Source organism: Myotis daubentonii, chromosome 17 (genome assembly GCF_963259705.1).
Source record: "Myotis daubentonii chromosome 17, mMyoDau2.1, whole genome shotgun sequence".
Taxonomy (NCBI): domain Eukaryota; kingdom Metazoa; phylum Chordata; class Mammalia; order Chiroptera; family Vespertilionidae; genus Myotis; species Myotis daubentonii.
In genome coordinates this window covers 7,290,737-7,304,612 of record NC_081856.1, presented here as the reverse complement: position 1 = coordinate 7,304,612, position 13,876 = coordinate 7,290,737, and the positions used below count along the sequence as shown (strand labels likewise).

Genomic DNA, 13,876 nt, shown 5'->3' with positions numbered 1-13,876 from the left:
GGTAGTTTTCTAAGAATATGTCCATTTTGTCTATTTATTGGAATGAAGTCATTCATAGTATTTCAATATCCTTTGTATTTATGTGGGGTCAGTTGTTACTTCACCTCTTATGTTTCTGATTTTGTTTAGTTGAGTCCTCTCTCTCTGTTTTCTGGTGAATTTGGCTAGAGGTTCATGAATCTTATTAACCCTTTCCAAGAACCAGCTCTTGGTTTATTAGTCTTTTGTATTATTTTTTGGTGTCTGTGTCAGTTATTTCCTTACTGGTCTTTATTATTTCCTTCTACTTATTCTAGTCTTTTCTTGTTGTTCTCTTTCTAATTCCTTAAGTTGTAGCATTAGATAACTTATTACCAGTTTTTCTTGTTTTGTTTTTTAGGTTGGCCTGTAGTGTTATAAACTTCCCTCTCATGACTGCTTTCACTGTGTCCCATGGGTTTTGGATTGTTGTGTGTTCATTTGCATTTGTCTCTAGGGTGTCTTTTATTTCTTCTTTGATCTCTTTGGCAACCATTCATTCTTTAATAGCATGCTATTTAGCCTCCATGTGTTTGTTTTTGAGCATTTTATTGATTTCTAATTTCATGCCATTGGGGTCTGAGAAGATGCTTGATATTATTCAATCTTCTTGAATTTGTAGAGATTTAGCTTGTGTTCTATCATGTGGTATATCTTTGAAATTGTCCCTTGTGCCCTTGAGAAGAATGTAATTTTGTAGCTTTGGGGTGGAATGTTCTGAAGATATCAATTAGATCCAATTAGAGTGTCACTTAGGATTGCTGTTTCCTTAGTGATTTTTGTCTAGAAGATTTATCCAGTGATGTCAGTGGGGTATTCAAGTCCCCTACTATGATTGTATTGCTATCAATCTCTCCCTTGATAGCCTCCAGAAGTTTTTTTTTAAAATATATTTAGATGCTTCTATATTTGGTGCATATATGTGTACCAGAGTTATAGCCTCTTGTTGTATTGATCCATTTAGTATTATGAAGTGGCCTTCCTTATCTCCTGCTTTGGCCTTCACTTTGAGGTCTGTTTTGTCAGATATAAGCTACCCAGCTTTTTTTCATTTTCATTAGCATGGAAAAATTTTTCCATCCTTTCAGTTTTAGTCTGTGTGTCCTTTGCTCTAAGGTGTGTGTCTTGTAGACAGCATATATATGGGTCATATTTTCTTATCAATTCAGCTACCCTATGTGTTTTGATTGGAACATTTAATCTATTTACATTTACGGTTATTATTGACTAGAGGCCCAGTGCATGAAATTCCTGCACTTGAGGGGGGGTCCCTCAGCCCATCCTGCGCCCTCCAGCAGTCCAGGACTCCTCAGGGGATGTCCGACTGACAGCTTAGGCCTGCTCCCTAGCAGGTCTAAGCTGTCAGTCAGACCTCCTTAGTACTGCCGTGGAGGCGGGAGAGGCTTCCACCACCACTACTGCATTTGCCAGCCATGAGCCCAGCTTCTGGCTGAGTGGCCCTCTCCCTATGGGAGTGCACTGACCACCAGGGGGCAGCTCCTGTGTTGAGCGTCTGCCCTCTGGTGGTCAATGCGCGTCATAGTGACCTGCCGTTCTGCTTCAGTCGATTTGCATATTAGCTTTTTATTATAAAGGATAGGTACTTGTTTGTTGCCATTTTTATTCTTTATGCCTGTGTTTTTTCTTCTCTTTCTATTCTTCTTACAACAGTCCCTTTAGCATTCCTTGTATTGCTAATTTGGTGATAATAAACTCTTTTAATCTTTTTTGTATATCTAGCTCCTGATTTCACCTTCAATTTTGAACGATAGCCTTGCTGGATAGAGTAGTCTTGGATTCAGTCCCTTGCTTTTCATCACTTTGTATACTTCATTCCATTCCCTTCTGGCCTGATGTGTTTCTGTTGAGAAATTAGTTGATAGTCTAATGGGAGATCCCTTGTAGGTAACTTTCTGTCCCTCTCATGCAGCCTTTAATACTCTTTCTTCCTCTTTTACATTTGCCAATTTAATTATGATGTGTCTTGGTGTAGGTCTTTTTGGATTCATCTTTATTGGGACTCTGTTTCTTGGACTTTTGTGACTTTTTCTTCCCCAAGTCAGGGAAGTTTTCTGTCTTTATATCTTCAAACAGGTTTTCTATTCCTTTCTCAGCTTCTTCTTCTGACACCCCTATTATGCGGACTTTGTTTCATTTCATGTTGTCCCAAAGCTCTCTTAAATTCTCCTCCTGCAGGAGGCAACAGATCAATGATTCTCTCTTGTCACTGATGTTTTTGTCTCTGTCTCTCTCCCTTCTTCTCTGAAATCAATAAACATATATTTTTTTAAAAATTCAAAGGACCGGAATAGACACTTCTCCAATGAAGACATACCATTGGCCAATAGACTTGTGAAAAAATGCTCAATGTCACTATTCATCAGAGAGATGTCAATTAAAAGTACACTGTGGTATCACATCACACCTGCCAGAATGGCTACCATCAATAAATCAACAAACATCAAGTGCTGGTGAGAATGTGGAGGGAAAGGAACCCTAATATACTGCTGGTTGTAATGCAGACTGGTGCAGTCTCTGTGGAAAACAATTTGGAGTTTCCTCAAAAAAGTTAAAAATGTAACTACCATTTGACCTAGCAATCCCACTTCTGGGAATATATTATAAGAAACCCAAAACACCAATCAGAAAGAATACGTGCACTTCTATGATCATAGCAGCTTTATTTACAACTAGGGGCCCAGTGCACAAATTCGTGCACCTTGAACTGTGGGCCACAAGGCTCTGGTGGACACAGGGGCGGGTCTTGACTCAACCTCTGTGCCCCCGCCCGGCCCTCCCACCACAGTCCCCAGTCCCCTGTCTGCTGGCAGCCCTGCTCCCACTGCTGCCACTCCCACGCGCTGATGGCGCTGGTCCCTCTCATACCCACTGATGGCATGGAGCGATTGGGGCCAGTGCAAGCAGCAGCTGCTGTCCCGATCACCCCTCAGGAGCAGGGGGAGGTGGAGAAGCCCTCAGGGGCGATAGGGGCCAGCAGCCACCACTCGCACCTGCTGACAGTGCTGAGCGATTGGAGCCAGCGCCGGGCGCTAGCAGAGGGTGCGAGCGGCGGCTCTAGTGCTGGCAGTGGGTGCAAGCGGGGCCGGCACCAGCAGCAGGTGTGAGTGCCAGGCAGGACCGTGGTGCGCAGGAGCAAAGAATTTTCAGTAACTACCAGAGGCTCGCCCCTATGACAGTGACTGGCACTTCGCCTTGGTCTGGCATCCCCGTTCACCTGTTCCACCATCCCACCATGGCTGACGCCTGCCATGTTCCGTGCACACCCCCCTGGTGTTCAGTGCATGTAATATCGACCGGTTGTTCAGTTGTTCCACCGTTCAGTCTATTTGCATATTAGGGTTTTATATATATAGATAGCTAAGATCTGTAAACAGTCCAAGTGCCCATCAGCAGAAGAGTGGATAAAAAAGCTGTGGTACATACACATCATGGAATACTATGCAGCTGTAAAGAAAAAAGGATCTTTTACCCTTTATGACAGCATGGAGCAACCTGGAAAGTATTATGCTAAGTAAATTAAGTCAATCAGGGACAGAGAAGTATCACATGATCCCACTTATTTGTGGAATCAATGAACAAAGTAAGTCCAGAGACAAGGATGCATGGAACTAACTGATAGATCTGAGGAGAGGGTAGTGAGGGGGACTGGGAAGAAATAACCAGAGAACATATATGTATGTATGCATAGTCAGTGGATACATACAGTAGGCCTGGGGTGGGGCGGGTGTTTGGTAGAGGGGACTTAGGGGTAAGTAGGGAACATCTGTCTGTAATACTGTCAACAGTAAAAAAAAAAAAAAAAAAAAAATCTGAGCTGCACTATGGCCATAACTACCCATTTCAAACCATCCTAAATGGATGCTAGAGTTTTCCAAAAGCAGCAAAACGCCTTGATTCAAGAACATTAATCAATTATGTTTAAGTGCCTACACCACATAAATACAGGGCTCGGGACACAAAACTCTTCAAAAAGCAGTAACAACAGTGAGTGAGAGAACTAAAATAATTACTTGGCACTGATCAGATTAAGATTAAGAAGAGGATATGAAAGCAGGAAATTGTATTTAATGTATAAATTCTTGTGAACTGATACTACTAAAACAGAGCATTTCACATTGCAAATTTAGAATCCTGCTATCCTTATTTAATTGAAGAGAGTAGATAGGATGAGAAAGAGAGAGGGAAAAGGAGAAAGTAACTTTAGTAAAGATAGCAGGCAGGGATGTAAAATAAAAAGCTTTTGCACAGCAAAGGAAACCATCAACAGAACAACAAGAAGACCCACTACATGGAAGAACATATTTGCCAATGATACCACCGATAAGGGTTTAATATCCAACATTTACAGGGATCTCATGAAACTTTACAAAAGGAAGATAAACAATCCAATAAAAAAATGGGCAACGGACCTAGATAGACACTTTTCGAAAGAGGACATACAGAAAGCCGAAAGACATATGAAAACTTGCTCAAAGTCACTAATTATACGAGAGATGCAAATCAAAACGACAATGCGTTATCATCTCACACCGGTCAGAATGGCTATCATCAACAAATCAACAAACAACAAGTGTTGGAGAGGATGTGGAGAAAAAGGAACACTTGTGCACTGCTGGTGGGAATGCAGACTGGTGCAGCCACTGTGGAGAACAGTATGGAGCTACCTCAAAAAACTACAAATGGAACTCCCATTTGACCCAGTGTTCCCACTACTAGGAATATATCCCAAGAAACCAGAAACGCCAATCAGAAAGGATATATGCACCCCTATGTTCATAGCAGCACAATTCACCATAGCTAAGATCTGGAAACAGCCTAAGTGCCCATCAGCAGATGAGTGGATTAGAAAACTGTGGTACATATACACAATGGCATACTATGCTGCAGTAAAAAAAAAGGAACTCTTGCCTTTTGCAACAGCATGGATGGAACTGGAGAGCATTATGCTAAGTGAAATAAGCCAGTCAGAGAAAGATAAATACCACATGATCTCACTCATTTGCGGATTATAGAGAACAACATAGACTGATGAAAAGGCACAGACACAAAGACTGAGAAACAGCGATCAGGCTATCAATCCCCAGAAGGAAAGTAGGGGAGGGCTGGGGTAAGGGGAAGAGATCAATCGAAGGACTTGTATACATGTATATAAGCCAAACCAATGGACATGGACAACAGGAGGATGGGAGCATGAGTGTACGGGGCGGGGGGGAGGGGGGTTGGGGGTTAATGGGGGGATGAGGACACATTTGTAATACCTTAACTAATAAAAAAAAAATACAGCATAGAGAATGTAGTCAATAATCTATAATAATAAAAGCATAATACACTAATTAGACCGGACAGCCGAACATCCTTCCGGATGTCCTTCTGGATGTCCTTCCGGACAAAGCCACAGTGGCTGCAAAGGTTGAGGGCAGGCTGGGGGCGATGCCTTCTCCTGATCGGCCTGGTCGCCTCCCGCAGAGGCAGGCCAGACTGCGGCTTAGGCCCGGTCCCCGCGGGGAGTAGGCCTAAGCCGTCAGTAGGATATCCCCTTAGGGCTCCTGAACTGTGAGAGGGGGCAGGCTGGGATGAGGGCTCCCCTCTCCCCAGTCCATGAATTTTCGTGCACCGGGCCTCTAGTAGTGTAATAATTATGGTGTCAGATGGGTAGTAGACTTACATTAATTACATAAATGTCTAACCACTATGTTGTGCGCATGAAACTAATATATTATTGTATGTTAAATGTAACTGAAAAAAAAATGTAAGAAGATAGGAAGGAAATAAAAACTTGACATTGTGATTATACAGATTTAGAAATGTAAAGGCAAAAAGCAGAAGGAAGGTCAAATTACGGTTTTATTCTTTTCCATGCATCATTAAATAACAGCTGGGTGCATTCCAAAGACTAGAGCTTTTATTGTTAGTAATAAAATTCACAACAAAGTATGTTTCTTCAGAGATGAGATTGTTTTTCAGAGAGTAGATCAGAAAGGAAGTAGAGTTCTAAAAAAAAACTTATGCTGTCTGGCAAATGGGATACCTCAAATACATAATTCAAATAAAGAAATCTGTAATTCTAAAAAAAAAATAAGAGAAATAAGAGTGTTTTCTTAATCTGAACTGGAAGTGAGATGAAGCAAGTTTTTAGTTATGCTTAATGTTAGCCCTGTTTCCAAGAGTTATGGGACTTGAGACAGCTGATGGGAACTTTTTTCTGTACTTCCCAGGCCAGATGGCGACTACGTATCTTCACTCAACGGTGGAAACATGAAAGGCTTTGAAGGAAGTTCCTCTGGACACTTACCCAAATTCTGCCACGAGTGTGGGACTAAGTACCCTGTGGAATGGGCCAAGTTTTGCTGTGAATGTGGCATTCGAAGAATAGTTCTGTGAACAAAACCCCAAACGAAAGAGCGAAGTCCAGAGTTTGATGACTGTTACTGCTTCCAGCCAGAGCACTTCCTCTAGTTATTTTGTGCTAAAATTGATACACTTTTTTCCAGCAATTTTTGGAACATAATCCCCTTGCTATATAATGTGTGTGGTGTGTGTATATATGTGTACATATACTGTATATAATAAATACCTATTATTCCAAACTGTGCCAGTCAAGAAAATACTCATCTGTTGGAAAATGATTTCAAGTGGAATCATTAACTTAGGTGTTACTCTTCTGTTGTTGTGAAAACACATCAAGTACAAATCCTCGAACTCTAGTGCTTAGCCCTTCAGGCTTTAGGATGATCATTACTTTGAGCAAAAAATCAGAATAAACATTTTATTACTGGTGCCTATTTTCAGATAGTCTCCGCGATATTTGGATGGGATGCTTGGAGTTTTGGAATTGAGAATATTTTTAGTTGCAATTAGTTATGTGAGGTCATTTTGCAGTAGTTCTCTTCAACAATTTTATAAATTTTTTTTAAAAGAAAAAATAAGTTCTGTGTTACCTTTTACTCAGTGTATGATGATATAATTTAAATATTTTTACTCATTCTCTCAAAATGTAATTATGCAATTTCCTTTTTGGAGACACAGGCTAAAAATACAAATCTTATTCTAGTTATAACTGAAATTTTTACCTCTGTGTCTGCATCTTCAAATTTCAGTTCTTTCTTTTCTATAACCTAATGTCTAATGAGTAGTTTTATTATTATTTTTATTAATTATTATGTTTTAATCCTCACCCATTTTTCCACTGATTTTTTTTAAGGGAATGAAAGGGAGAGAAAAGAGACAGAAACACTGATGTGAGAGAGACACATCGGTTGTTTGCCTCCTGCACACCCCAACAGGGCCAGCAGCCTGCATCTGAAGCATGTGCCCTTGATTGGAATTGAACCTGGGACCCTTCAGTCCACAGGCTGAGGCTCTATCCACTGCACTAAACTGGCTAGGGCTATGGAATAGTTTTAATTTACTACTTCATTTTTGCAAAGTTTGAAAATGTAATTAATAAGAGATGCAAAAATTTTCTTCAAATTCACGTTTATTTCTATGCATCGGAATGTAGAATAAATTACTTTAGTGGATTTTAAAACAAATCACCTCACCAAATAAGTAATAATTTTGGTAATAATTATCAGTGGAGGGCATGCAGGTAAAAGAATTTGAATTTTAGTCTCTTGAAGTATAGTTAGATGTAGTTATGAGTAGGTTAAGAGAATATCTAAGTATTCCTACTCAAATTTTTTTTTTTAGTTTTTCATGTTGAAATACCATTCACATCACAATAAAAGCCACAGAAAATGTATTGCTTTGCATACCTGACTTATGTAATTAAGCATTCACAAAAATTTAATTATCCTTCTTTACTTTGGCTAAAATACATCATGTAATCATTGTCACACTCAGTGTAGCATAGTATGTAGTAGTAAATCTCTTTGCTTGTGTAGCCATATTCAGTGATTCAGTAGTAATTTCTGTTGAATCAAGCCTAACAACTCTATTATAAATATTTAAGCAAATCTTTTATAGGCAGTTCCTAGCTTATTGTTTATGATTCTGTTAAACTATAAGGATCAATGTAGAAATTTGTGGCTTATACAGTTTCCTGAAATTTATTTATGCTTATACTTTATAATTTTATTCATAAGTTGTTCTTTTCATTCAGGCAGGGGGTATAAACTTAATGTAATGGGAATTGTCATTTTACTTACATTAGAGTTTCAACCCTGAATTTTTATTAATTTATTTCTGGTTGTCTTTATTCAGTTACGTTGGTCAAAAGAGTTTCATGAATTATGAAACATGTTATGACAATATTTAAATATGTTTTTATATTACTTGCATATGTCATTTTCACATTGATTTGTCATGCATTAGTTTGGTTTTTAAGAAATTTTCCTAGATCTATGCATCATTTATTTTTATTTATTCTCACAAGCATTTGCCAGTGTGGTAGAATTTAAAAGATTGTAAGCTTAAATTAAAACATAAAAATTTCTTACACATTATTTTTAAAGTTATTAGCTTGAAAAATAAGATTATTATAATTGCTGTTGTCTCCTGTTCATTCTATGGGTTTTATTACAAATAAGTTTTCATTTTTGCACCTATTCAATAAAGACATGAAGCAAAAAAATTGCTAGTTGGTTTTCATTGATGTCTTATCTTTTAGCCAGACGTAGGTAGAAAGATAGGAAGACAAAGAAACAAAGAAAATCTTTGAAGTCAAAATGTAAGAGTTTTAAAAGTCAGAGTTTTAAAAATGAGCAGATTTTTGTGGCCATTAGCTGTCAAAGAAATTACTATTTTATTGAAGTGTTTTTGACCTTAAAGGTTTGTCACAGATTAAGGTATTGAAATATTCTCTTCATAGCCAATAAAAGCTAGCAATTGAAAACATTTAGTGACGTCCAGGTTAAAACACATTGAGTATTTCTAATTAGGTAACACACAATTGAATGGCAAACGTATTCATCTGTGATGAATACTTACTAACTTAGAGTCTAATTTAGACCATCATGCTTAAAATTATAACAGGAGTTACCTCCAGTGAAAACATCAGATTAGACATGTTTAATTCGTACTCAGTTTTCTGTAGGCTAGAAGTGAATATTGTTACCATGAGTAGAGAGGCTCAGGGAATGAAAAAAGTGATAGAACTCCTGTCTGTTTGCATTGCAGGTGTAGGTATTTTATATGGTTAAATATATTTTTAGTTCTGAGTTAGAAGATAGGCTGATTTTCCAACTGTCTGAATTATTTAATAGGGCAGTGGAGAGTCATTAAAACGGAGTTAATGATAGCCACACTCATTTTTAGTCTCACTTAACTTTTTTTTTTTCAATTGTTACTGTCGATACTCATTGATTACATACAGTTTTGCTTGGCTGTAAAACTGTATGTGGATTGATTTTTATTTTGCCGCTAGGGGGTGCTTTAGGCTAATATTACCAGCCCTCCATTATTTTAAAAGCTCCTCAGCAACATAAGCATGAATATCTGAGTGGGGATGGGAGCATGGAATTACAGAGATTTGTAAGAGAGAGGTTTTTGGATTTCATAACCCATCTGTTGATTTCTTAGAAACCTAATCTAGCTCATTTTGGGCACCAGCGTGCTTATAATTGATAGAAGTATTTAATATTTACCTTAAATTTTGTTAGCAATTATATATCTCTAATGTATTACTCATGCACATTACCAAATATTCCTTGTTCTATTACTTTAATATTTTATCTTAGTTGTACAGTTGTGTAATCTTTAAAATAAGGCCTTTTATCCCAATCATCTGGCCTAACTTTAACATGTGACAGTGACATCAATTTAAATAGGAGATAAAACGCTTAGCCTAACGTAACATGCACAAAACTAAAGCTTCATATACACTTAAAATATGTTATATATGGTCTTCCTTCTATGAAGTATTCAGAGAAATAAGATGTGATTAATTTCTGTCCTAAAGTTGATCATTTATTTGGAGAAGTTGGTAGATATACAGACAACTACAACTTGGGACAAACAAGGATTTATTTTAATAGAATTTTCTATATTGTAAAAGCAAGAACAAAATATTGCAGAAGTGTTGAAAATGCAGCTTTCTTATCACAAGTTAGACAGCCGACCATTCCATTTTCTGTTTTTCTTCCCTGTCCCAGTGCTCAGGAGGAGACCGGAGGGCTGTGAGCGAGAGCCGTACTAACCACCTTCGGAGGGAAAGGCAAGTGGCCGTGGAAAGGATGCGTGTGTGGTGGGTCCACGAGAGCTGCAAAACGCGGCTGACTTCCAGTGTCCTGGTGACTCAGAAAAAGTGCCTTTGCATAAAAGTTACCGATGACACATCAGTTCCCTCTCTCTCACATAACCCTTCCCTTTCCCCTTCCCTTTTCTCTATTTGCCCAAGCACCTCACTTTCCATCCTATTGTGAATTTGCAGCAATGAGGCTGGGAATAGGAGGTTGCCAGGATTGCTGAGTGTACTCCACAGAGAAGTGCTGATTTTATTCATCAAACCAGCAGTCTTATAAAGAAACTGAAAACTGCCACAGGGCATGAAGATGAAAGACCTTATATGCTGACAGAAATAGAAATTGATAATACATTTTTAAAAGTTGACTAAATTTAATATAAAAGCTTTAAAAATATTCATGCTTCATAACCTAGTCATCCTATATAATAAAACTTTAATATGCAAATTGACCAAACGGCAGAATGACCGGTCCCTATGATGCACACTGACCACCAGGGGGCAGATGCTCAACACAGGAGCTGCCCCCTGGTGGTCAGTGTGCTCCCCACCACTCAGCCAGAAGCCAGGCTCATGGCTGGTGAGCGCAGCGGTGGTGGTGGAAGCCTCTCCTGCCTCTGTGGCAGTGCTAAGGATGTCCGACTAAAAGCCATCAGTCAGACATCCCCTGAGGGGTCCTGGACTGTGAGAGGGCACAGGCTGGGCTGAGGGACCCCTCCCGCCCCAAGTGCACAAATGTTGTGCACTGGGCCTCTAGTTTTATTTATAAGATACATACTTCTTGATGGAATAATTGGAAGTATGGAAAAATATTTAGCAGAACCCGTTTAATAGTACTATCATTGGCCCCGTGTACGTTCTTGGTAATAAGGTATTAAAGGTTATGTGTTCAGTGAAAGAGACCAAATAGTAGGGCAATATTAAAAATCTCGCCTTAAAAAAATCCTGTTGGCTCACTAGTCATAGGGAAATGCAAATTGAAATCACAATGAGATATCACCTGGTGCTTGTTAGAATGGCCATCATAAAAAAGACAAGAGGTAACAGATGCTGGTGTGGAGGTGGAGAAAAGGTACCCCACGTGCACGGTTGGTGGGACTGTAAATCAGTTCAGCCACTATGAAAAACAGTATGGAAGAGCTTAAAAAATTAAAAACCACTACCATATGATCCAGAAATTCCACTTCCAGGAATATATCCAAAGCACTAACTCAAAATGATAACTACCTCCATATTCATAGCAGCATTGTTCACAATAGCCAAGGCATGGGAAAAATCTAAGTGTCTTTAAGTGGATGAATTATTCAGCCATAAAAATGAGGAAATCCTACCATTTGTGGCAACATGGATGGACTTTGAAGACATTATGTTAAGTAAAATAAGTCAGACAGAGAAAGACAAATATTGTATGATCTCACATGTGGAACCTAAAAATAAAAGCTTGTATTAAAAGACACCAGACACAGCCCTGGCTGGTTTGGCTCAGTGGATAGAGTGTCGGCCTGCGGACTAAAGGGTCCTGTGTTCGGTTTCGGTCAAGGGCACATGCCCGGGCTGTAGACTTGATCCCCAGTAGGAGGTGTGCAGGAGTCAGCCGATCAATGATTCTCTCATCACTGATGTTTCTATCTCTCCCTCTCCCTTCCTTTCTGAAATCAATAAAAATGTATTAAAAAAAAGACACCAGACACAGAGGATGGGGGAGGGAGACGCTGGAGGCAGGTGGTCAAAAGGTACAAAGGTCCAGTTATAAGATAACTAAATCCCAGGGATGTACAACATGATGACTATAGCTAACATTGCTGTACGCAACACAGGAAAATTGTTAAGAGTAAGTCCTATAAGTTCTCATCATAAAGAGAAAACAGTTTTTTTCTTTCTTTTCTTTTTATTATATGAGAATATGGATGTTAGCTGACCTTATCGTGTTAATCATTTCACAATATATGTAAAACAGATCATCATATCGGATACCTTAAACATATACAGTGATGCATGTCAAATATTTCCCAATAAAACTGGGAAAAAAGTTCTGTTGAGATTAAGTGAATCTGACAGTGTTAATACATAGGTCATTTATTATCAAAGGAGAAATGTTATCCAAAGCAAGTAATTTGTTCGTAATACTGTATGAAAATATTTTTATATACAGATATAGTGTCAAAATTAAATATACACACTCTATTAATTAAAAGGCAACATATATTATTCTCTTAAAAATATACTTCCCAAATTGCAAACTCATTTAGACAAGTTTTATTACATGTAAATGACAGAAGAAACTCGGTACTATGGCTTAGCAGCCTTAAAACAGGTGACTTCCTATTTTGTGAAATTATTCTGTTTTCATTTTAGGACATTTGCTATGCCATCTACTGGAGGCAATGTGCTACACAGTCACACGCCTCTGAAAGCATCTTGGACTCCTTTACGTTTCTGCTTTAAGATACATGACTTGTTCTCATGGGCATTATCCATACCTCACTGTCAACTCTGCCAGAAGATGACACTATCCACACTCATTGCATTATACTGATGCATAGTAGGCCATAAAGAAATAAAGCAAAGCTAATTTTTAATCCTTGTAACCTTTATATACACCACAGATTTTACATGTCTCCTGAACATTTTTAACAGGTCTAAAAAGGATTATTGCAGCTAATACCTTACATGGATCGTCTTACAAAAATCAGCCCCAAATTAACACCAGCTGACGCATGTGCACACACATAGGAAATAGTCCGTTGATTGCAGCGTTCGGTTCCATTGCTTGTGTCCTTCTAGTACCACAGCATGTATTTCTCAATTGCTCTAACCCATTTTTACCAGGTGCATTCAGTAATTTCTGGGAGGCGTTCTACCCCGGAAAATTGCACGAGCAGATCAATTCTTGAGGGATGCAACTAAAGTTCACGTCTTTATATTGTCACGCCATACGTTTCAGTGTTCTTTAGTGCCACTCAAAATTTTATTCCAGCAAGTTTTTATCTTTTCTAGTAGTATCATGAGGAAACACATTTCATCCTGTTTTTTCTGTCCCTTCGAAGATTTTTTCTCTTCCTACAGAAATATGCAAAAAAGTTTTAAGTTCACATTTTTATAAAAATACATGTTTTCAAATATTCAATCTTTAATTTCCACCATCTTAGGTTCTACTGAAAATTCTGTGTCATGGGAAAGGAGAATCTTGCATCATACTTTAAACCTGTGATTTCTAACTCTAGTTAGGATGATATGTAGGAAATTCAATGTTGTTGTGGTTTAAGATTTAGAATTCATTAAAGAGTGATGCCTGGTGGCTACAACAGGACAAGAATGCTATTTAAATTTTTGTGAGAAAGGTATTTGTAAATTAATTAGGTTTTTTAATATGGGAAAACATATTTTTGTGTGGAAGTAATAGTTAGCACTGAAAACAGGCAGCGTATTTTAGCAAAGATGATGACTAAGGATCTACCTGAGTGAGCATGTGCCCGAAGGTCCACCCTACCATCGGTCTGCACCCACCTCATGAGCTAACTGTCATTTGTTGATGAAAATCCTACAGTTTCCTGTACAGCCTCTGGAGAGCGGAGAAAGAGGTACCTCCCATGGAAGAGAGGAGCAAGGAGTAGCCTTGCTGATACTCTTACACTCCCATGAGCCACTGGAAGTGGG

At 38.6% G+C, this 13,876-nt stretch overlaps 2 protein-coding genes across 5 annotated transcripts in view; one reads left to right on the top strand and one right to left on the bottom strand.

The window, feature by feature from the left end:
- Positions 1–7,963, top strand: part of ZC2HC1A (zinc finger C2HC-type containing 1A) — a 60,168-nt gene extending 52,205 nt beyond the window's left edge. For both annotated transcript variants that reach the window (XM_059672679.1, XM_059672678.1), the window contains one exon: positions 6,255–7,963. In XM_059672679.1, the coding sequence (XP_059528662.1) occupies positions 6,255–6,420 (166 nt within the window). In that variant the 3' untranslated portion in view covers positions 6,421–7,963. The remainder of the gene's footprint in view (positions 1–6,254) is intronic.
- A 4,597-nt stretch (positions 7,964–12,560) lies between these two features.
- IL7 (interleukin 7) overlaps positions 12,561–13,876 on the bottom strand; it is a 56,838-nt gene continuing 55,522 nt past the window's right edge. For all 3 annotated transcript variants that reach the window (XM_059672674.1, XM_059672676.1, XM_059672673.1), the window contains one exon: positions 12,561–13,279. In XM_059672674.1, the coding sequence (XP_059528657.1) occupies positions 13,160–13,279 (120 nt within the window). In that variant the 3' untranslated portion in view covers positions 12,561–13,159. The remainder of the gene's footprint in view (positions 13,280–13,876) is intronic.